Source organism: Anomaloglossus baeobatrachus, chromosome 3 (assembly GCF_048569485.1).
Source record: "Anomaloglossus baeobatrachus isolate aAnoBae1 chromosome 3, aAnoBae1.hap1, whole genome shotgun sequence".
Lineage (NCBI taxonomy): Eukaryota > Metazoa > Chordata > Amphibia > Anura > Aromobatidae > Anomaloglossus > Anomaloglossus baeobatrachus.
The window spans coordinates 247,843,115-247,869,711 of NC_134355.1; the positions used below are offsets into that span (position 1 = coordinate 247,843,115).

General features: G+C 43.2%; 1 protein-coding gene across 1 annotated transcript in view; it reads left to right on the forward strand.

Moving 5' to 3' along the window:
* The window catches only part of PLG (plasminogen), a 206,952-nt gene that overhangs the window by 88,977 nt on the left and 91,378 nt on the right, over positions 1-26,597 (forward strand). The window contains exon 8 of the mRNA XM_075341468.1: positions 6,329-6,447. Within this exon, the coding sequence (XP_075197583.1) occupies positions 6,329-6,447 (119 nt within the window). The remainder of the gene's footprint in view (positions 1-6,328; positions 6,448-26,597) is intronic.

The window sequence follows — 26,597 nt, forward strand, 5'->3', positions numbered from 1 at the left end:
CAAAGCTACTTGGTGAGGTTGCTCGTGGTCGGATGGCGGGTCCGTTTGCATCCCCCCTCATTCCGAATTTGGTTGTGTCGCCGCTAGGGGTAGTCCCAAAGATGGAGCCGAACAAATTTCGGCTCATTCAGCATTTGTCGTTCCCCAAGGGTTTGTCGGTGAATGATGGCATTGACCCAGACCTCTGTTCGGTGGTTTATATCTCGTTTAACGCAGCCGTAAGATGGGTTCGGAGATGTGGTAGGGGAGCATTGTTAGCAAAAACGGACATCGAATCGGCTTTCCGTTTGCTGCCGGTGCATCCTGAGAGCATGCATCTGTTGGGTTGTTTTTGGGACGGATCCTATTTTGTTGATCGTTGTTTGCCTATGGGGTGTTCCATTTCTTGTGCTTATTTTGAAGCATTTAGTTCTTTCTTAGAATGGGCAGTGTGTGATGTGGCTCAGCTCTGATTCACTATCTCGACGATTTTTTTGTTCATGGGTCCTGCCGAGTCGGCAGTTTGTCAGACGTTGTTGAGGACTATGGAATGGTTGTCTGACCGGTTCGGGGTTCCCTTGGCTCAGGAGAAGACAGAAGGCCCGTGTACTTGTCTGAATTTTTTGGGCATCACAATTGATACTGTGATGATGGAGTGCAGGCTGCCGGAGGAAAAAATCTCGGCTTTGCGTGCGGAGGTGAGTTCGGCTGTTCGCCTTAAAAAAATTCAGTTGAGGGACCTCCAGTCTTTGTTGGGCAAGCTGAATTTTGCTTGTCGTATCATGCCCATGGGCCGGGTTTTTTCACGTAGGTTGGTGTCGGCGACGTCCGGGGCGCGTTCCCCAAGACATTACATAAGGTTGACTCAGGATCTTAGGGAGGATTTGGCTGTTTGGGGCACTTTTTTGGGGAAGTACAATGGCCGGTCGCTAATGATTGCGGAAGTGGTAGTCGATTTTGATTGCGAGCTTTTCACCGACGCAGCAGGCGGTACGGGCTTTGGGGCTTACTTCGGAGGTAGGTGGTGCGTGGGAGAGTGGCCGCCGACGTGGCATGAAGCAGGGTTTACGCGCAATTTGACGTTGTTGGAGCTGTTCCCGATTGTGGTGGCGGTGTCCGTTTGGGGAGATCATTTTAGCAACAAAAAAATCCGCTTTCACTGCGACAACATGTCGGTTGTTATGGCGATTAACAACTTGTCTGGTACGTCTCCTCCGGTTGTCCGCCTGTTGCGGTATTTGGTGTTGCGGTGTCTTTGCCTTAATGTGTGGGTTGTGGCAGTGCATGTACCGGGGGTCAAGAACTCCGTTGCTGATTCCCTTTCTCGCTTACAGTAGGATCGTTTTTGGAGCCTGGCGCCGGAAGCAGAGTCCTCTGGCAGCACCTGGCCAGCGGAGCTCTTGGAGTTGGTGTTCGAGAGGCGAGCTCGTTGATCAGAGCGTCATTGGCTCCTGGTACGTGGGCTGCATATGAAGCAGCCTGGATGGACTGGATGAATTGGAGGCAGGAATTTGGGGTTGGGGAGTCTGAGGAGGATTCTATTGGTGCCTTGCTGTGTCGGTTGTGTAGGATGGCTTCGGATCAGTGGTCTGTTTCCGGGGTTGATCAATTTTTGGCGGGGGTTTCGTTTGGTTGTAAATTGCAGGGGGTAGTAGATATAACAAAGAATTTTCTTGTTCGGCAAGCTGTGAGGGGCTTGAGAAAAGGGGTTCATAGACCGGACAGTCGGAGGCCGGTGTCATTCCAGCTGCTGGAAGAGCTGGGTGCTCAGCTGGAGCGAGTGTGTGTTTCACACTTTGAAATGGTTCTGTTTCAGTTGGCATTTACATGGGCTTTCTTTGGGCTACGAGGATAGGCGAGTTGGTTTCCCCAGCGTCATCCCGAGGGGGGGGGGGGCGTTTTGGGAGAGGACACGGTTGTTTCCGGGGACACTGTGGAGTTTTGGATCCGGCGGTCTAAGACGGATCAATTTGGTCGCGGGAGAAGGGTCACTTTATGGGCGTTGGCGGGGTCCCCGATGTGCCCTGTATCCTGTTTTAAACGGCATTTAGAATTGGGGGTTGATCGCCCGGGTCCATTGTTGAAGCATCAGGATGGATCGTTTTTGTCCAGGTACCAGTTTGTGGCGGTTTTTCGGAAATGTCTGGAGAGGTTGGGGTTGCAGGCGGACAAGTTCTCAGCTCACTCGTGTCGGATCGGGGCAGCGACTGAAGCTGACAGGTGGGGGCTCCCAGCGGAGACAGTGCAGAGGATTGGCAGGTGGGAGTTGAAGAGGTTCAGGCTGTACGTCCGCCCCCATTTGTTGTAGGAGTCGGGGCGTTCTTTCTGGACTGGTGGTGTATGTAAAAAAAAACAAAAAAAAACTTCTGCAATGTTGTTTCTTTTTTGCAGTTTAATGATAGTTATTGGTGCGTATCAGATTTTCGGTTTGTTACACCCCCCCTTTTTTGTTTTTGTTTCCTTCTATAGGTGATATGCACCTGGTGTGGATTTTCGGCCATTCTTTTGTTTATTGGGGGGCAATGAGAGCTGATGTGCGACGCAATGGTTGGCAGTTGGGTTGGTCCAGAGACGAGGTAATCGTTCGTTGGATCGGGGTGAGGGGCCTGCGCTGGCGGCAGGTGTTGGTGGAGTTTCACCGGTTTGCTCGTTTGGATCGCCCCCCTGAGGTTCTGGTGTTGCACGTCGGGGGAAGTGATTTAGGGGCTCGCCCCTGTCGGGAGTTGATACGGGATATTCGGTACGACCTGCTCCACCTTTGGTCAATCTTCCCTAAACTCAGGGTGGTTTGGTCAGATATCGTTCCCCGAAAGATTTGGCGGGGGGCTCGGTCACTGGAGAGGATCGAAAAGACCAGAATAAAGGTCAATAGGGTGGTTGGGAATTTTGTGTCCAGGAATGGAGGAGTCGTAGTTCGGCACAGGGACTTGGAGTCGAGGGAGGGGAATTTTTGGCGGTCAGATGGTGTGCACCTGACTGCCGTGGGTGTCGATCTGTGGGCCTTGAGCATTCAAGAAGGAGTTGAGCGGGCACTTGTTTTGGTGGGGTGACTATGAGGGGTCAGGTAATGCTCGTGGTGGCGGTGGCGAGGGGGGTTCTTGGAGTCGGTGGAAATGTCGGGGAGGGGGGTGGTACATCGGATAGATGGGGGACCACCCCCCTTGTTTATTCTGGTATAGTAATTGCCTGGCGGACTTGGGGGGCTCTACAGGAGTGGGGTCTCCTGAGAGTCGGTTAGGGACACGGTTTTCCGGCAAAAGGTGGTGCCCCCGAGCTTGTGGTTGCGGCTGGGGGCAAAACATGCCGGATGGTTTTTGGTAACCTACTTGGTGTCCGCCAGGTTTTGGGGCTCCAAGAACCGCCCTTGCATTGGTATAAATGGTTATTTATGTGTTATGATGTTTGGTAATAAACCGGGCCGATTTGGCCAATTTATCCAAAATAATGGTGTTGCGTGTTTATTAGTGGGTGGGATAAATTGGTTATGGACCGGTGATGAGCCAATGGTGGGGGGAAGCCTCTGCAGTAGGGCAGTCATGAGGTATGTGCTATGGACAAAAAGTTTCAGCAGCCATTTCTGGACATACTGTACCTGCTTGGAAGTTTGTTTTCTGTCTTCCAATCCTTTCTTCCCTTTTGGTTTGCCTCACTAATCCTTTCCCTTTACTCCTTCCTGTAGACTGGAGTGTATTGTATGATTGCTGTTTATTTACCCTTGTCTGTCTTTTATACTTTGTGTCTTTATCCTAGAGTGAGATTAGTGTTCCTACTACCCAATGTGCCAGTCAGTGCTGTGCTCAGGGAAAGACATTGATAGGAACGTGATCACTGCACGGGTTGAAAGATCCCGTCTAGGGATGTCAGGGAGCTCAGAATTTCTCAGGGAAAGTGTCAGGGGTTGTCCCACTATATTCTTCCTTAGTGTCAGTTCATCCCTTCCTCCCATCGCATCTTTCGCTGACCAGCCCCTTGGTGGAGCGCGTCAATAAGGAGCTGCCCAAAGTGGTACCTGGTGCCTATCGGAAGCCAAGTCCAACCTCACAATCTGAGGCTCTGTGAGGACTGGGTAGGCATTTAGTCATGCCCCTTCAGGGAAAGCCCATTTCTGGGAGCAGTGGGTCTACATCACTCTCTCCCCTCCATCTTGTAGTGTGACACCTATATAGTTTTGTGTAATCAGCAAAGACTGACATATTAATCTCAGTCCCATCCAAAAAGTAATACTAAAGAGATAAAAAGAATTGGGTCTATCATGGATCCTTATGGTCCCATTGCTGAATTTATCTTATTTAGAGAATGTATTTATTACTACTCTTTGTTTCCTTTCTCTTAACAAGTGTTTTACCCATGTGCATATAGTGACCCAAAGTTCCTATTTCTGGAGCTTCACTTCAAGGCTATTCTGTATTAAAATATGAAATGCCTCAGCAATGTGTGAATATATCAAATCAGCCACATGACCAACATTTAGATTTGCACTAATCATTTAATAGAAACTGACCATTTTGGGTAGACACGGCTTACTTTTCATGAATTCATGTTGGTTGTCAGTTATTATATTATTCTCTGCAATATAATTTTGCAAATAATCTTTTATAATGCCTTCAAAGCTTTGTATACCACTGAAGTCAGACTTACCAAACTTTAGTTGCCTGGATCCACCTCATTACTTTTCCTAAATCTATCCTGTGGCACTGACCCTCTTACAAGAGAGTCTAAGGGGTACTTTGCACACTATGACATCGCAGGTGCGATGTCGGTGGGGTTAAATCGAAAGTGACGCACATCCGGCGTCGCTGTCGATATCGGAGTGTGTAAATCGTTTTTGATACGATTAACGAGCGCAAAAGCATCGAAATTGTATCATCGGTGTAGCGTCAGTCATTTCCATAATTTCGGAAGGACCGATGTTACGATGTTGTTCCTCATTCCTGCAGCAGCACACATCGCTGTGTGTGAAGCCGCAGGAGCGAGGAACATCTCCTACCTGCGTCCTGCGGCTCATGCCGGCTATGCGAAAGGAAGGAGGTGGGCAGGATGTTTACGTCCCGCTCATCTCCGCCCCTCCGCTTCTACTGGCCACCTGTTACATCGCTGTGATGCCGCACGGCCCGCCCCCTTAGGAAGGAGGCGGGTCGCCGGCCAGAGCGACGTCACAGGGCAGGTAAGTACGTGTGAAGCTGCCGTAGTGATAATGTTCGCTACGGCAGCTATCACAAGAGATCGCAGCTTCAACGGGGGCGGGGACTATCGCGCTCGGCATCGCAAGCATCGGCTTGCGATGTCGTAGTGTGCAAAGTACCCCTAAGAAGATGAAATACAATGATCTGTCATTTACTGAGCTCAACTCCTTCAGTAGCCTTGGATGAATGCCATCTGGCCCTGGGGATTTGTCAATATTTAATTTGTCCAGACCCAGCCATACTTAGGGGCACTTTGCACACTACGACATCGCAGGTGCGATGTCGGTGGGGTTAAATTGAAAGTGATGCACATCCGGTGTCGCAGGCGATATCGTAGTGGGTAAAGCCTTTTTAATACGATTGAGTGCAAAATCGTCATAATCATATCATCGGTGTAGCGTCGATCATTTCCATAATTTGGAAATGACCGATGTTACGATGTTGTTCCTCATTCCAGCGGCATCACACATCGCTTTGTGTGAAACCGCAGGAGCGAGGAACATCTCCTACCTGCGTCCTGCGGCTCTCGCCAGCTATGCGGAAGGAAGAAGGTGGGCGGGATGTTTACGTCCCGCTCATCTCCGCCCCTCCGCTTCTATTGGCCGCCTGCCGTGTGACGTTGCTATGACGCCACACGACCCGCCCCCTTAATAAGGAGGCGGGGTGCCTCCCAGAGCAATGTCGCAGGGCAGGTGAGTGCATGTGAAGCTGGCGTTCGCTACACCAGCTATCACCATGATATCGCAGCTGCGACGGGGGCGGGGACTATTGCGCTCGGCATCGCAAGCATCGGCTTGCGATGTCGTAGTGTGCAAAGTGCCCCTTATTCTTGTGTTAGTTATATTCGGTGGTGAACTTTGATTTCTGCCTTGCTAAATGATTGGTGAACATGGTTGAAAAGTACATATTTAACATCTGATTTTCCTCCATAATCTTCTTTTAAGGGGCCGATCCTGTAAAAAATGTTGAGTTTGACATCAGTATTTTTACAATTTTTTTATGTATTTATTTTAAAGCCATTGGTGACTTGTTTCTCTGTAGATCACTTTGCTAGGTTGATTTCTGTTTTACTTTTCCTTTTGAATTTTTTTTTACTCTTGGAATGCTATTTCTTAATTCTCAGCCTTGAAGGCTTTAAATGTCCTTTGTTTTTTGCTTGTTACCAGCATTCCAGAGAAAAATCTTATAAATAATTACTGCCGCAACCCAGATGGAGAACCCCGACCGTGGTGCTTTACTTCTGATCCAACCAAGCGATGGGAACACTGTGAAATTCCACGCTGTAGTGAGTTTCTTTATTTTTCTTCATTCCGAAGTGTAGTATTAAAATGGCTACCAGATTTTCTACTGTGTTATATTCTAATTTTATATGTATGTATTGGGATTTTATGCTTTGCACATCTATTGTACATTTCTAGTGGCCCTACATGCTAAGACACGACTTTAGTGGCGCCTGTCTCTTAATGAATCAGGTCAGTGTACTCCAATGTATCGCCTCCATTGTGTTCATTCATTACCTGAACTATGTATGGTTTGCACGCCTCAAGATTGTGTCTGACATACATTTTTCTGTGACTTCCTCAAGGACACACTCTTTATTTCTCTGTATTTTTCCTCGTGGATTATGCTATTTTTAATAATTTGCAGGATTGCATTAATACTCTATTTATGTAACTCATGTAAGTTTAAGGAAGCTCTAATTGTACAAAAATGTATCCCCTGCATATTTATCCCCTATGGAGAACCTGATATATGAACTTTATTATCATATGCTAACAATAATTATGTATACTCCCCCTTTCATGTCAGGTAATATTATAATTCTCCATATTTTTAATTAGTTTTAATAATTTAATTAATAATAAAGGATGATTTTGTACCTCCCCGGTGTTGGTCGGGCTGCTCGGATCCGAGATCGTGGCTCAAGTGGGGACGTCCGGACCCGGCTTGGCAGACACTTTGATCTTTAAGAGGGGGTATTTACAGGGGAGAAGTTCTTGACGCCACCTGTGGGTTGCGGTAATGAGAGTACCGCTGCTGCTGTAAGGAGTACTGAGGCAGATGGCGTTTAAGCAGCCTGATGTTATTCCCTCCACAGGTAGGGAAGGCCCCGGGGCTCAGGGGTAATGTTAGCTGGTGGTTATTTGGGGAGGCAGGATGCAGAGATCAGGGTACTCACTGTGGTAGTCATGGTGTTGGATGAGGTTTATAAATAGACACACACACTGTGGTAAACCAAATTCTCTGTGTACCACTGCCACTGCAGGGAGCCCGTCCAGGGATCTGCTCCCACCGGTGTCACTTGGTAGTCCGGAGCCTGCCTCCGTGCACAATTTAGTTGTCTGTTTGTGGCCCCTTCGCTTGAAGCTGTTAGGGCCTCGCTTACTATGTGTAGTGTATCTGTGCTTTTGATGGCTGGCACTTGGAATTTCAGTGGGTTGCTTTATCTGGAAAACCCTATCCCCCGCGTTGTGCTGATGCCTTCAATCTCTGAGCTCTTAGGGAAGTTTGTGAAGAGACTCTCACTCTCAGGCTAATTATCAGGACGTTGAATCGGTTACTGACCTAGGGTCCTGTACCCCGTCGTGCTCAGTACCGGTCCGCTTATTGGGCTTTCTGGTGCCGACAATCCTCAAAGACTGTCCGTCGCACCCTTTTCCAATGTCACTGCTACCGGACCCCGACTCCTCTGGTCCCAGACCACCGTCTGTGACCCAACCTTGGTCTCGCTCCCCGAGAGCTACTACTCCCAGCTCCTCACTCTTTGAGGGCTCTCACTCACTGCTTTGGTCCCCTCCCACCGGTCTGCCTGACCCCTAGGTGGGTGGCCCTATTCCAGCTTGACCAACCCACTGGTGTGTCTGACAGGTCATGATGTGAGGTGTGGTTGGGATTTGTGGTGCTGATGGTAGTGACACCGTTTTTTGGGAACCTGGAACCATGGGGGTAGGTCCTGCACCCTGGTGAGAGAATGCAATTCCCTGTAGCACACTGATATAGTCAGGGGCACTACATTCCCCCTTGGTTAAACGTAGCTCGTCCGCGAGCTACAGGGCACACAGAGCTTTTATTTATCTGGAACTGAAAAAAAGATAACATTAAATATTAAATATTTTTCCCACACAGAGGATGCAATACACTTGAACGTTACAACCTTACAGAGTCTAACACGAGAACACTTGGGAACGCTAACGGTTGTAGCAGTATTCAGAGACTCAGCCTACTCTGCAGCAGCTCCTTCCTGCGACAGTCCATTTCCATTGTCCATTTGCCTTCAACCCGCCACCCAAAACACCTGAACCCTGGTGCCACATCTAGTTATGGTGTCGCACCACCCCGAGTTCCTTGTTGTGTCCGTGGTGACAGGATTGAAGCCCTGCTGGTTCAGGGAACGACTCTGGTAGGCAGACGAGGTGCAAAAATTGTAAAACTTTTCAAAATCAGGTTACCTATTCAGAGATTATTCTTTAGATTTTTCAAGAAAAAATACAAACACAAATATATAACAACAGCAACTACTGGGGTAGCCGGGTTCCGCTACCATTCCTCCAGGGGAACCGGATGCATTCGGATTCCCGTGGCCCCGGCAGCTACCGGGAGGCCGTGCTGCAGTGGAACTGACATGTTGATGGGTTCGTCCCCTGCTGCAGCAACAAGATGCGCCGGCTATTCTGCAGCCGGTGTAGCAGTGGCCGGGTGCTCAGTACCGAGGTACGGGCCTGGTGATGCGGCCGGGTCTGGTCTGGCCGTGGATCGTACTGGAGGCGTTGCGGCCGGGTCTGGTCTGGCTGGTGGTAGGGCCGGAGGCATTGCTCGTCTTCTGTGGGGGCTGGAGGCTCCGCTTCCGGTGTTGAGGGCAGCGGCTCCGCTATAGTTTCAGCCGAGGATGGAGGAGGTGGCATGGCTGTCGCGGTGGCCGGGGGCAGACTGGGTTCCACGGCCGGGTCGGCCGGATCAACCGGAACTGAGCTTCTGCTTACCCGCTCCACACGCAGGGCTTCTGATTCATGGGCCCGCATTCCGCGCCCACACTTCTCATCTCGATGCACTAGTCGTCCAACATGAACAGGAATTGCATCCGCATCCTCCTGTAGAGCCGCTCCATCTTCTCCTCGATCCAGATAGCCATTCCGGGAGTGGAACGCTCAGGTGACACCGGTTTTCGGGAACCTGGAACCATGAGGGGTAGGTCCTGCACCCTGGTGAGAGAATGCAGTTCCCTGTAGCATCCTGATATAGTCAGGGGCGCTACAATTGTATTTAGAGATGAGTAGATCCATGGATGTTAGGGTTCGCCGAGTTTGGCTAGACTTGAAAAAAAGTTTGGTTTGGGAAATGGACTTGACCCAAACTTGGCCCTGGATGCCGAACGCCAAACTAATCAATGGAGACTCGAACTTCTGTGGTGAAAATGGCATTAAAATGGCCATAATAAGGGCTATGGGACTGCAAAAGGAAGAAAAATGGGGGTAAGAGCAGGAGAGTTATACTGTCATGGTTCCACCTCCCCGTCAACATGGCTAGGGGGCGGAGCCTTCTCTCTGGCCTCACTTCTGGAGGTTGGATGCTTTAAATTCTGTCATCTCTGGTGAACCAGCGGCGGCTATAAGCTTAGCACTGCTTTGACTGTGATTGCTGGTCCCTGTAAGTGTTTCCTGATCCGTCCTTCCCCTGTGCTCTGTCTGTGTTCCGTCTCACCTCCTTCCTTCCCACAATAGCCGCAGTCATTCCTCCTTCTCCTACCTTCCCACTTGGTTGCTTTCTCTGGTACTGACCTCGGCCTGACCTCGACCCCGCTTTTGCTCGTTCCTCCAGTCTTCTTTCTCACCATACTGTGTATGACCTGGCCTGCCTGAGCATCCCCCGCACGCCCCGTGGCCTCTGTATTCTGGCTGACTCTGCAGGTCAGTGCTTCAGCACACACTGTGTGTCCACCTCCATGCTGATTCAGCTCTTTGTAGTGACTTTTCCTGCAGGGCTCCAGCTCCCCCTGGTGGAAGCCTGAGATATACAAAGTGTGTTTCCCCGAAGATAACACATCAGTCAGACTCTTTTCTGGGTCCGCTCATTAAACTACATCAATATTCACTGCTTCCCCTGCCCGTGTCTATGATTGGTTGCAATATAAGGATAAGGCTGCACATCAAACTTAGATAATGGTATAATGCCTCAAGCATATGGAAAAATATTGGAATATACAATGAAAAATGCTACTTGCTAATTTGAACATGTGAATAATGAATTGCATACCTGCCATGAATATTAGGAAAAAGGAGATATTTAGCAATCGCATTGATCAATGTAACTGAGCCCCAAGACCTCGTCAAGGTATATCTCTATATTGGGGTCCCTAGCTCTGTGACCCTAACTGTGTGTCATCTCATTGCAATTAAAAACTGCTGTGGGTGGAGAGGGGTAACTAAGGACTTTCTTATATAGGAGATGGAAAAAACATGGCCGAAAGGGGCGGAGCTGTGTTCACATTCAGAAAAAAAAAACCTACATATAACTGAATAGGATAACTGAAGTGAGCACTAATATATATATATTATGAGTGCAAGCCAAAAAATACTTACTATATAAGGATAAGGCTGCTGCACATCAAACTTAGATAATGGTATAATGCCTCAAGCATATGGAAAAATATTGGAATATACAATGAAAAATGCTACTTGCTAATTTGAACATGTGAATAATGAATTGCATACCTGCCATGAATATTAGGAAAAAGGAGATATTTAGCAATCGCATTGATCAATGTAACTGAGCCCCAAGACCTCGTCAAGGTATATCTCTATATTGGGGTCCCTAGCTCTGTGACCCTAACTGTGTGTCATCTCATTGCAATTAAAAACTGCTGTGGGTGGAGAGGGGTAACTAAGGACTTTCTTATATAGGAGATGGAAAAAACATGGCCGAAAGGGGCGGAGCTGTGTTCACATTCAGAAAAAAAAAAACTACATATAACTGAATAGGATAACTGAAGTGAGCACTAATATATATATATATTATGAGTGCAAGCCAAAAAATACTTACTATATAAGGATAAGGCTGCACATCAAACTTAGATAATGGTATAATGCCTCAAGCATATGGAAAAATATTGGAATATACAATGACAAATGCTACTTGCTAATTTGAACATGTGAATAATGAATTGCATACCTGCCATGAATATTAGGAAAAAGTAGATATTTAGCTATCGCATTGATCAATGTAACTGAGCCCCAAGACCTCGTCAAGGTATATCTCTATATTGGGGTCCCTAGCTCTGTGACCCTAACTGTGTGTCATCTCATTGCAATTAAAAACTGCTGTGGGTGGAGAGGGGTAACTAAGGACTTTCTTATATAGGAGATGGAAAAAACATGGCTGAAAGGGGCGGAGCTGTGTTCACATTCAGAAAAAAAACTACATATAACTGAATAGGATAACTGAAGTGAGCACTAATATATATATATATTATGAGTGCAAGCCAAAAAATACTTACTATATAAGGATAAGGCTGCACATCAAACTTAGATAATGGTATAATGCCTCAAGCATATGGAAAAATATTGGAATATACAATGAAAAATGCTACTTGCTAATTTGAACATGTGAATAATGAATTGCATACCTGCCATGAATATTAGGAAAAAGGAGATATTTAGCAATCGCATTGATCAATGTAACTGAGCCCCAAGACCTCGTCAAGGTATATCTCTATATTGGGGTCCCTAGCTCTGTGACCCTAACTGTGTGTCATCTCATTGCAATTAAAAACTGCTGTGGGTGGAGAGGGGTAACTAAGGACTTTCTTATATAGGAGATGGAAAAAACATGGCCGAAAGGGGCGGAGCTGTGTTCACATTCAGAAAAAAAAAACCTACATATAACTGAATAGGATAACTGAAGTGAGCACTAATATATATATATATTATGAGTGCAAGCCAAAAAATACTTACTATATAAGGATAAGGCTGCACATCAAACTTAGATAATGGTATAATGCCTCAAGCATATGGAAAAATATTGGAATATACAATGAAAAATGCTACTTGCTAATTTGAACATGTGAATAATGAATTGCATACCTGCCATGAATATTAGGAAAAAGGAGATATTTAGCAATCGCATTGATCAATGTAACTGAGCCCCAAGACCTCGTCAAGGTATATCTCTATATTGGGGTCCCTAGCTCTGTGACCCTAACTGTGTGTCATCTCATTGCAATTAAAAACTGCTGTGGGTGGAGAGGGGTAACTAAGGACTTTCTTATATAGGAGATGGAAAAAACATGGCCGAAAGGGGCGGAGCTGTGTTCACATTCAGAAAAAAAACCCTACATATAACTGAATAGGATAACTGAAGTGAGCACTAATATATATATATATATTATGAGTGCAAGCCAAAAAATACTTACTATATAAGGATAAGGCTGCACATCAAACTTAGATAATGGTGTAATGCCTCAAGCATATGGAAAAATATTGGAATATACAATGAAAAATGCTACTTGCTAATTTGAACATGTGAATAATGAATTGCATACCTGCCATGAATATTAGGAAAAAGGAGATATTTAGCAATCGCATTGATCAATGTAACTGAGCCCCAAGACCTCGTCAAGGTATATCTCTATATTGGGGTCCCTAGCTCTGTGACCCTAACTGTATGTCATCTCATTGCAATTAAAAACTGCTGTGGGTGGAGAGGGGTAACTAAGGACTTTCTTATATAGGAGATGGAAAAAAACATGGCCGAAAGGGGCGGAGCTGTGTTCACATTCAGAAAAAAAAAACCTACATATAACTGAATAGGATAACTGAAGTGAGCACTAATATATATATATATTATGAGTGCAAGCCAAAAAATACTTACTATATAAGGATAAGGCTGCACATCAAACTTAGATAATGGTATAATGCCTCAAGCATATGGAAAAATATTGGAATATACAATGAAAAATGCTACTTGCTAATTTGAACATGTGAATAATGAATTGCATACCTGCCATGAATATTAGGAAAAAGGAGATATTTAGCAATCGCATTGATCAATGTAACTGAGCCCCAAGACCTCGTCAAGGTATATCTCTATATTGGGGTCCCTAGCTCTGTGACCCTAACTGTGTGTCATCTCATTGCAATTAAAAACTGCTGTGGGTGGAGAGGGGTAACTAAGGACTTTCTTATATAGGAGATGGAAAAAACATGGCCGAAAGGGGCGGAGCTGTGTTCACATTCAGAAAATAAAAAAACTACATATAACTGAATAGGATAACTGAAGTGAGCACTAATATATATATATTATGAGTGCAAGCCAAAAAATACTTACTATATAAGGATAAGGCTGCACATCAAACTTAGATAATGGTATAATGCCTCAAGCATTAGGAAAAATATTGGAATATACAATGAAAAATGCTACTTGCTAATTTGAACATGTGAATAATGAATTGCATACCTGCCATGAATATTAGGAAAAAGTAGATATTTAGCTATCGCATTGATCAATGTAACTGAGCCCCAAGACCTCGTCAAGGTATATCTCTATATTGGGGTCCCTAGCTCTGTGACCCTAACTGTGTGTCATCTCATTGCAATTAAAAACTGATGTGGGTGGAGAGGGGTAACTAAGGACTTTCTTATATAGGAGATGGAAAAAACATGGCTGAAAGGGGCGGAGCTGTGTTCACATTCAGAAAAAAAACTACATATAACTGAATAGGATAACTGAAGTGAGCACTAATATATATATATTATGAGTGCAAGCCAAAAAATACTTACTATATAAGGATAAGGCTGCACATCAAACTTAGATAATGGTATAATGCCTCAAGCATATGGAAAAATATTGGAATATACAATGAAAAATGCTACTTGCTAATTTGAACATGTGAATAATGAATTGCATACCTGCCATGAATATTAGGAAAAAGGAGATATTTAGCAATCGCATTGATCAATGTAACTGAGCCCCAAGACCTCGTCAAGGTATATCTCTATATTGGGGTCCCTAGCTCTGTGACCCTAACTGTGTGTCATCTCATTGCAATTAAAAACTGCTGTGGGTGGAGAGGGGTAACTAAGGACTTTCTTATATAGGAGATGGAAAAAACATGGCCGAAAGGGGCGGAGCTGTGTTCACATTCAGAAAAAAAAAACCTACATATAACTGAATAGGATAACTGAAGTGAGCACTAATATATATATATTATGAGTGCAAGCCAAAAAATACTTACTATATAAGGATAAGGCTGCACATCAAACTTAGATAATGGTATAATGCCTCAAGCATATGGAAAAATATTGGAATATACAATGAAAAATGCTACTTGCTAATTTGAACATGTGAATAATGAATTGCATACCTGCCATGAATATTAGGAAAAAGGAGATATTTAGCAATCGCATTGATCAATGTAACTGAGCCCCAAGACCTCGTCAAGGTATATCTCTATATTGGGGTCCCTAGCTCTGTGACCCTAACTGTGTGTCATCTCATTGCAATTAAAAACTGCTGTGGGTGGAGAGGGGTAACTAAGGACTTTCATATATAGGAGATGGAAAAAAACATGGCCGAAAGGGGCGGAGCTGTGTTCACATTCAGAAAAAAAAACTACATATAACTGAATAGGATAACTGAAGTGAGCACTAATATACATATATATTATGAGTGCAAGCCAAAAAATACTTACTATATAAGGATAAGGCTGCACATCAAACTTAGATAATGGTATAATGCCTCAAGCATATGGAAAAATATTGGAATATACAATGAAAAATGCTACTTGCTAATTTGAACATGTGAATAATGAATTGCATACCTGCCATGAATATTAGGAAAAAGGAGATATTTAGCAATCGCATTGATCAATGTAACTGAGCCCCAAGACCTCGTCAAGGTATATCTCTATATTGGGGTCCCTAGCTCTGTGACCCTAACTGTGTGTCATCTCATTGCAATTAAAAACTGCTGTGGGTGGAGAGGGGTAACTAAGGACTTTCTTATATAGGAGATGGAAAAAACATGGCCGAAAGGGGCGGAGCTGTGTTCACATTCAGAAAAAAAAAACTACATATAACTGAATAGGATAACTGAAGTGAGCACTAATATATATATATATTATGAGTGCAAGCCAAAAAATACTTACTATATAAGGATAAGGCTGCACATCAAACTTAGATAATGGTATAATGCCTCAAGCATATGGAAAAATATTGGAATATACAATGAAAAATGCTACTTGCTAATTTGAACATGTGAATAATGAATTGCATACCTGCCATGAATATTAGGAAAAAGGAGATATTTAGCAATCGCATTGATCAATGTAACTGAGCCCCAAGACCTCGTCAAGGTATATCTCTATATTGGGGTCCCTAGCTCTGTGACCCTAACTGTGTGTCATCTCATTGCAATTAAAAACTGCTGTGGGTGGAGAGGGGTAACTAAGGACTTTCTTATATAGGAGATGGAAAAAACATGGCCGAAAGGGGCGGAGCTGTGTTCACATTCAGAAAAAAAACTACATATAACTGAATAGGATAACTGAAGTGAGCACTAATATATATATATTATGAGTGCAAGCCAAAAAATACTTACTATATAAGGATAAGGCTGCACATCAAACTTAGATAATGGTATAATGCCTCAAGCATATGGAAAAATATTGGAATATACAATGAAAAATGCTACTTGCTAATTTGAACATGTGAATAATGAATTGCATACCTGCCATGAATATTAGGAAAAAGGAGATATTTAGCAATCGCATTGATCAATGTAACTGAGCCCCAAGACCTCGTCAAGGTATATCTCTATATTGGGGTCCCTAGCTCTGTGACCCTAACTGTGTGTCATCTCATTGCAATTAAAAACTGCTGTGGGTGGAGAGGGGTAACTAAGGACTTTCATATATAGGAGATGGAAAAAAACATGGCCGAAAGGGGCGGAGCTGTGTTCACATTCAGAAAAAAAAACTAGATATAACTGAATAGGATAACTGAAGTGAGCACTAATATACATATATATTATGAGTGCAAGCCAAAAAATACTTACTATATAAGGATAAGGCTGCACATCAAACTTAGATAATGGTATAATGCCTCAAGCATATGGAAAAATATTGGAATATACAATGAAAAATGCTACTTGCTAATTTGAACATGTGAATAATGAATTGCATACCTGCCATGAATATTAGGAAAAAGGAGATATTTAGCAATCGCATTGATCAATGTAACTGAGCCCCAAGACCTCGTCAAGGTATATCTCTATATTGGGGTCCCTAGCTCTGTGACCCTAACTGTGTGTCATCTCATTGCAATTAAAAACTGCTGTGGGTGGAGAGGGGTAACTAAGGACTTTCTTATATAGGAGATGGAAAAAACATGGCCGAAAGGGGCGGAGCTGTGTTCACATTCAGAAAAAAAAAACTACATATAACTGAATAGGATAACTGAAGTGAGCACTAATATATATATATATTATGAGTGCAAGCCAAAAAATACTTACTATATAAGGATAAGGCTGCACATCAAACTTAGATAATGGTATAATGCCTCAAGCATATGGAAAAATATTGGAATATACAATGAAAAATGCTACTTGCTAATTTGAACATGTGAATAATGAATTGCATACCTGCCATGAATATTAGGAAAAAGGAGATATTTAGCAATCGCATTGATCAATGTAACTGAGCCCCAAGACCTCGTCAAGGTATATCTCTATATTGGGGTCCCTAGCTCTGTGACCCTAACTGTGTGTCATCTCATTGCAATTAAAAACTGCTGTGGGTGGAGAGGGGTAACTAAGGACTTTCTTATATAGGAGATGGAAAAAACATGGCCGAAAGGGGCGGAGCTGTGTTCACATTCAGAAAAAAAACTACATATAACTGAATAGGATAACTGAAGTGAGCACTAATATATATATATTATGAGTGCAAGCCAAAAAATACTTACTATATAAGGATAAGGCTGCACATCAAACTTAGATAATGGTATAATGCCTCAAGCATATGGAAAAATATTGGAATATACAATGAAAAATGCTACTTGCTAATTTGAACATGTGAATAATGAATTGCATACCTGCCATGAATATTAGGAAAAAGGAGATATTTAGCAATCGCATTGATCAATGTAACTGAGCCCCAAGACCTCGTCAAGGTATATCTCTATATTGGGGTCCCTAGCTCTGTGACCCTAACTGTGTGTCATCTCATTGCAATTAAAAACTGCTGTGGGTGGAGAGGGGTAACTAAGGACTTTCTTATATAGGAGATGGAAAAAACATGGCTGAAAGGGGCGGAGCTGTGTTCACATTCAGAAAAAAAACTACATATAACTGAATAGGATAACTGAAGTGAGCACTAATATATATATATTATGAGTGCAAGCCAAAAAATACTTACTATATAAGGATAAGGCTGCACATCAAACTTAGATAATGGTATAATGCCTCAAGCATATGGAAAAATATTGGAATATACAATGAAAAATGCTACTTGCTAATTTGAACATGTGAATAATGAATTGCATACCTGCCATGAATATTAGGAAAAAGGAGATATTTAGCAATCGCATTGATCAATGTAACTGAGCCCCAATACCTCGTCAAGGTATATCTCTATATTGGGGTCCCTAGCTCTGTGACCCTAACTGTGTGTCATCTCATTGCAATTAAAAACTGCTGTGGGTGGAGAGGGGTAACTAAGGACTTTCTTATATAGGAGATGGAAAAAACATGGCCGAAAGGGGCGGAGCTGTGTTCACATTTAGAAAAAAAACTACATATAACTGAATAGGATAACTGAAGTGAGCACTAATATATATATATTATGAGTGCAAGCCAAAAAATACTTACTATATAAGGATAAGGCTGCACATCAAACTTAGATAATGGTATAATGCCTCAAGCATATGGAAAAATATTGGAATATACAATGAAAAATGCTACTTGCTAATTTGATCATGTGAATAATGAATTGCATACCTGCCATGAATATTAGGAAAAAGGAGATATTTAGCAATCGCATTGATCAATGTAACTGAGCCCCAAGACCTCGTCAAGATATATCTCTATATTGGTGTCCTTAGCTCTGTGACCCTAACTGTGTGTCATCTCATTGCAATTAAAAACTGCTGTGGGTGGAGAGGGGTAACTAAGGACTTTCTTATATAGGAGATGGAAAAAACATGGCCGAAAGGGGCGGAGCTGTGTTCCCATTCAGAAAAAAAACTACATATAACTGAATAGGATAACTGAAGTGAGCACTAATATATATATTATGAGTGCAAGCCAAAAAATACTTACTATATAAGGATAAGGCTGCACATCAAACTTAGATAACTACTTGCTAATTTGAACATGGGAATAATGAATTGCATACCTGCCATGAATATTAGCGATTGCTAAATATCTCCTTTTTCCTAATATTCATGGCAGGTATGCAATTCATTATTCACATGTTCAAATTAGCAAGTAGCATTTTTCATTGTATATTCCAATATTTTTCCATATGCTTGAGGCATTATACCATTATCTAAGTTTGATGTGCAGCCTTATCCTTATATAGTAAGTATTTTTTGGCTTGCACTCATAATATATATATATTAGTGCTCACTTCAGTTATCCTATTCAGTTATATGTAGTTTTTTTTCTGAATGTGAACACAGCTCCGCCCCTTTCAGCCATGTTTTTTCCATCTCCTATATAAGAAAGTCCTTAGTTACCCCTCTCCACCCACAGCAGTTTTTAATTGCAATGAGATGACACACAGTTAGGGTCACAGAGCTAGCGACCCCAATATAGAGATATACCTTGACGAGGTCTTGGGGCTCAGTTACATTGATCAATTAGATTGCTAAATATCTCCTTTTTCCTAATATTCATGGCAGGTATGCAATTCATTATTCACATGTTCAAATTAGCAAGTAGCATTTTTCATTGTATATTCCAATATTTTTCCATATGCTTGAGGCATTATACTATTATCTAAGTTTGATGTGCAGCCTTATCCTTATATAGTATGTATTTTTTGGCTTGCACTCATAATATCGGTGCGAGTGGAGTGCGATAAAACATCGCATTCCCCTCGGACCAATATTAGCCTGTGTGACTGTCAGCACACATGAGCGGTTATTTTCTCAGCCCTAATCAGACCGAGAAAACAATCGCACCATGCTGCGATTGTAAGCTGAGACTCTTTCTCTCGCACCCATTCAAGTGAATGGGGCGAGAGAAAAATCGCACTGCACTCGCGGTACACCTGTGTACTGCTAGTGCAGTGCGAGAATGGCAATAGCCGACTATGGAGGAGAGAGGGAGAGAAATCCTTCCTTCCCCTCCTGAGAGCCAGCCCGCCCCCCGCAGCTGAGGTCTGCTCACATGATCGGACCTCAGATGGAGGCACACTCGCATGACCCTCGGCTCCTGCTGTGCTGCCAGCACGAGCCGAGTCTCATGCGAGCATCGTAGTAGTGCCCCGTGTGGCCCCAGCCTAATAGGTATTAACGCCCAAAACTGGCATAAATGCAATGATGAATCTACAAACCTGTCATCCCTATTATGCATGTAAGGCATGACCATAATAGTGATGATTTTGAGATTCAATAGATACCTCTAGTGAAGAAATCCACATCCTGGTTGTTCTTTAATCTGCATTTGAAGTTTGGGTATTATAGCTTTTGGTGGGTTGAAGCGGGGCTGTTGGTAGAATCTTCAGCTCCTGCCCTAGTCCTGCAACTGCCTCTTTTTAGAAAGTTTGTGAAAAACAGGAGAAGAGGAAATAGATTGTGCAAAATATTTTATTTTCAAAAAGGGGGAACAAAGGGGGTTCAAGTGGAAATGCATAAAACATTGATTAAAAACATACAGAAAATGGGAGCTGGGTGTGGGCATATAAGACGCATATTACACATAGCTATAATAATGGAAGATGGATAAATATGAGAAGTATTATAAAACCCGCAGGCAGAATACTAATTAAAGTGTCAGTGCACGTCCAAAGTATCTCAAAAAAGAAATAGGCAGTAAAATGCCTGCCTGTTAAACAATAATCTCTAAAGTGTCAAATGCATAAATAGCCTGAAATACAGGGAATAATAGCCACCATTCCGAAATAAACACCCACCAATAAGGTGCAGTTTTTGTAGATGTCAGTAGCAAAAGCCCAGACAGCCAGGTCCCATGAAGGAAAAGTTCCCCCCTACCCATCGACACGTGTTTCGCTATCAAGGAGCCAATGCCCCCCGTTAGCTTCATCAGGGAGGGAGAAAATAGCATAAACAATTCACCAGAGCGATCACATTTAAATAACCCGCCCTTCGCTATTTCCGCCAACGTTTTCCGATTGATTGACGCATGCGCAGATGTCCAACACATTACCGCGGGCGGGGAAGCCGTCAGACGAACACGGTGCACGCGCGGAAGCGGAGACACGTCATTCCGATCCCGCGCATGTGCCGGCGTCACCAAGACGGCACCTCGACGGCGATGATGCAGAGGACAACAGCGCACGCGTGCAGAGGGATGACGTGCGTGGCGAACACAGATGGAAAGCAGGTAGACATAGATCGGAGCTTCTTATAAGGGAGATGGATTGTAATAGCACAAAATATTGTTCAAGAAATAAGAGAACATGCCATATTGTATAAATATATATATATATATATATATGTATGTATATATATATATATATATATATATATATAGGGAAAGCAGAAGTATACATGAATTCGCCGTCACTTCAAGGGCAGAGACGATATTCATCTCATTCTTTATCCATATCATAAGGGGCAGGGTCATCCAATGAAGTTGTCTTCAATACATCAATCTCTCAAACCAGAATAAGTAGCACATAGTCCAGGTCTAAACTAAATAAAAAGACAAAGTATTTTTTAGTGAAGAGCATATGACAAGTGCTTATGCCAGGGAGAACGGAAAGATCAAAAGAGATTAAAAACATAAAATGGATATGCAAATCACGGTAAAAAAAGGGGTTGATAAAGGTGGGCAGCATATTACAAAAATGATAAGAAACTAATAGTTTTGTTCAGTCCCTTGGGAACCAACGTGTCAAGGATGCTGATCCGCGGGGCCTCACAGTGGGCCAACATTTTTTTGAGGTCACCGCTTCTGGATCCACCACTTACCACGTCGGTGCCCCTTATCTCCAACTTGGAGGGGTCACAGGAGTGAAACGCTTTGAAATGTCGAGGGATGGTTTTTAAAAAGGTGTTATCATCGGCAGATCTAGCTGCCTCAATATCACGTACGTGCTCCCTGACCCTAATGCGGAGCTCACGAGAAGTGAGCCCCACATAAATCAGGGAGCACGGACATTTGCCGTAATATACCATATGTGTGGTGCCACAAGTGATATATCTCCTTATATCAAAGCGTTTCACTCCTTCTGAAGACAAAAATGTCCTAGTACGGATCACATTCCTACAGGCTATACAGTGTCCACATTTATAACAGCCTGTTAAAGGGGGGCCAGTGCTGAAGGGGTTGTGGACAGGACAGACATAGTGACTGTTCACCAGAATATCTTTAAGATTTCGGGAACGTCATGCCGTCATGAGTGGAGTGTCAGTCAGGACATCCGATAAGATGGAATTAGATAGAAGAATAGGCCAGTGCCTATTCAAGATGTCCCTCATAGCACCCCACTCATGATTATACGTCCCGATAAATCTAAGTTCAGGCTTTAGAGGTTCCTTTTTAGACGTGTATGAGAGGAGCTGGGGTCTGGGTGTCTTTTTGGCTCTCATATAGCTCCTCTTAATAGCTCTATTGCTATAACCACGATCGTGGAAGCAGCGTTTGAGATCCAAGGATTGGGCCTCAAATTTTTGGTCTGACGAGCAGATCCTCCTCATCCTTAGGAATTGCCCAGTCGGTATGGCTCGGATAGTAGAGGGGGTATGGGCAAATGAAGCATGCAGCAGTGTGTTGACAGAAGTGTCCTTACGGAAAACATCTGTTTGAATAAGACGATCCGGGCCTGCTTGATGTCCAGGAAGTCAACGCAACTGCTGCTATGCTTATAAGTAAGTTTGATATTAAGATTATTACGGTTGAGTTGCTCCATAAACAATTCAAGTTGCTCCACAGTGCCCTGTTTACATCGTCAATATATCTTAGCCAGCACTGCACATGGGCACTGGCACCGGCGCCTCCGTCACCAAATACCAACCTCTCCCAGTAACCCAGGAAGAGGTTGGCGTACAAAGGTGCACAGACCGTGCCCATCGCAGTACCCTGCCTCTGAAGATAAAATTGATCTTTAAAAAGAAAAAAATTATGAGTAAGGGCAAAGTAGAGCAACTCGATGAGCAAATCCCCCATCCTGCCACACCGACTGTCCATCCCAAGGAAGAAACGGACCACTGCCAGACCATCCTCATGTCCAATGCTGGTGTATAAACTTTCGATATCTGCAGTAACTATGAGGACATCCTCTTCCACAAAGATATCGTCAATCCCATTCAGGACGTCAGTGGTGTCCTTGACAAAAGAGGGGAGTGTCTCAACAATAGGTTTTAAATAGTGATCAATAAACTTACAAATTGGTTCACACAACCCCTCTATGCCGGACACAATCGGACGCCCCGGGGGATTGACAGCATCTTTGTGGATTTTGGGTAGGAAGTATAAAGTTGGTATTTTAGAGGATGTGTTAAGAAGACCCTCCATCATCTTTTTAGTGATGATGCCTTTTTCAAACGCCACTTCCAGTATACGTGTCAGTTCTCTGGTAAAGGAGGATAAAGGACTATGTGAGAGCTTTGTATAATTATCCCTGTCCCTTAGCTGTCATAAGTCCTCCCTCTCATATTTATCGACGGCCCAGATCACCACGTTTCCCCCCTTGTCCGCTGCCTTAAAGACGACATCCTTATATGATTTCAATTCTTCCAGAGCCCGTTGTTGTCTATGCGTGAGATTTTCAAATCTCCTTCTTGTGGAGATCTTCTTAAAATTGTTCATGACAAGCCTCGTAAAGATGTTGATCGCTGGGCAGAGGGGCAAGGGAGGAAACCTGGTTGATCTGGGCAGTAGTGTCTTGAGAAACGCACCTGAAGTGGTTGTCTCCTGTTCTTGTAGGAGATCCTCTAGCGCAGGGGTGGGCAATTAATTTTCTCATGGGGCCGCATGAGAAATTGGGATGGTTTTAAAGGGCCGGACTAATATAATTAACTCTGTTCTATATACATATATACTGTATGTATATATATATATATATACATTTATATACACACACGCATATATATATATACTGTGTGTGTATATAATATATATACACATACACACACTGTATACATACATACACACACAATCCCCATATGCTACATCACTACACCCGCCACATACTACACCTTTAATATACATACCTATACACTACACCTGTAATAAACTACACCTCTATATACTATAGCACTATATACTACATCACTACACCCCTATATACACCTGTAATATACTACATCACTATGTACTACACCTGTAATAAACTGCACCACTACATCACTATATACTACACCTGTGATAACCTACATCACTACACCCCTATATGCTACACTTGTATTATACTACACCCTTACATACACCTGTATTATACTACACCCCTATATACTACACCTGTATTATACTACACCACTACATCCCTATATACACCTGTATTATACTACACCACTATGTACACCTGTATTATACTACACCAGTACACCCCTATATACACCTGTATTATACTACACCACTACACCCCTATATACACCTGTATTATACTACACCACTACACCCCTATATAAACCCGCATTATACTGCACCCCTATATACATCTGTATTATACTACACCAGTACACCTCTATATACACCTGTATTATACTACACCCCTATATACACCTGTATTATACTACACCACTATATACACCTGTATTATACTACACCAGTACACCCCTATATACACCTGTATTATACTACACCACTACACCCCTATATACACCTGTATTATACTACACCACTACACCCCTATATAAACCGGCATTATACTGCACCCCTATATACATCTGTATTATACTACACCAGTACACCTCTATATACACCTGTATTATACTACACCAGTACACCCCTATATACACCTGTATTATACTACACCCCTATATACACCTGTATTATACTACACCCCTATATACACCTGCATTGTACTACACCAGTACACCCCTATATACACCTGTATTATACTACACCAGTACACCCCTATATACACACCTGTATTATACTACACCACTACACCCCTATATACACCTGTATTATACTACACCCCTATATACACCTGTATTATACTACACCAGTACACCTCTATATACACCTGTATTATACTACACCAGTACACCCCTATATACACCTGTATTATACTATACCCCTATATACACCTGTATTATACTACACCCCTATATACACCTGTATTGTACTACACCAGTACACCCCTATATACACACCTGTATTATACTACACCACTACACCCCTATATACACCTGTATTATACTACACCCTTATATACACCTGTATTATACTACACCACTACACCCCTATATACACCTGTATTATACTACACCCCTATATACTACACCTGTATTATACTACACCACTACACCCCTATATACACCTGTATTATACTACACCACTACACCCCTATATACATCTGTATTATACTACACCCCTATATACACCTGTATTATACTACACCAGTACACTCCTATATACGCCTGTATTATACTACACCAGTACACCCCTATATACACCTGTATTATACTACACCATTATATACTACACCTGTATTATACTACACCACTATACCCCTATATACACCCCTATTATACTACACCCCTATATATTACACCTGCATTATACTACACCACTACATACTACACCTGTAACATACTACACCACTACACCCCTATATACACCTGTATTATACTACACCCCTATATACACCTGTATTATACTACACCAGTACACCCCTATATACACCTGTATTATACTACACCACTACACCCCTATATACACCTGTATTATACTACATCACTACACCCCTATATACACCTGTATTATACTACACCCCTATATACACCTGTATTATACTACACCACTACACCCCTATATACACCTGTATTATACTACACCCCTATATATACCTGTATTATACTACACCACTATACCCCTATATAAACCTGTATTATACTACACCACTACACCCCTATATACACCTGTATTATACTACACCCCTATATACTACACCTGTATTATACTACACCCCTATATACACTTGTATTATACTACACCACTACACCCCTATATACACCTGTATTATACTACACCCCTATATACACCTGTATTATACTACACCCCTATATACACTGGTATTATACTACACCCCTTTATACACCTGTATTATACTACACCACTACACCCCTATATACACCTGTATTATACTACACCCTTATATACACTTGTATTATACTACACCCTTATATACACCTGTATTATACTACACCCCTATATACACCTGTATTATACTACACCCCTATATACACCTGTATTATACTACACCCCTATATACTACACCTGTATTATACTACACCACTACACCCCTATATACACCTGTATTATACTACACCACTACACCCCTATATACTACACCTGTATTATACTACACCACTACAACCCTATATACACCTGTATTATACTAAACCCCTATATACACCTGTATTATACTACACCCCTATATACACCTGTATTATACTACACCACTACATCCCTATAAAACTACACCACTATATACTACACCCCCCATATACCACACCTGTAAAACTACATTTCCATATGCTACACCCCAAATATTTGTCAACAGTTACCCCCCTCCCCCAGCCCCCCATTGTCCCGCAGGTTACTAGTAACCACTCACCTCTTCCTTCTTATTGTCCCCTTCTCAGGCACCTCTGTACGAGTTCCCTACTGAGCTGCTTCTCTTTCACATGTCCAGGCTGCGCCCGTGCTGTTTTCTTAGGAGCCCCGCCGCTGCTTCTCTTGTACGGGCCCCGGCTGCTGCAGCTTCTTCTCCTGCCGGGTGGGAACTTTTTAAATGACACACGCATGCCGTACTGACAATATCAGGGCGCGCGTGTGTCACAGAGAAAGGTGTCGGGCAGGGAACAGAGGAGAGATTCCTGTGTTCTGCTACCTGCACTGACTGCGAAGCTGCAGGATCGCTCCCTGCCCGGTATCCAGTGTGTGATTAGGGCGATCTGACCAGGGGTCTTCCGGAGCCTCAGATTGCCCTCATCACTGACCGGCCAGCAAGAACGCCCTGAGCCAGGCCGGATGTGGCCCGCGGGCCGCCCATTGCCCAGTTCTGCTCTAGAGCCTGAAGGGCCT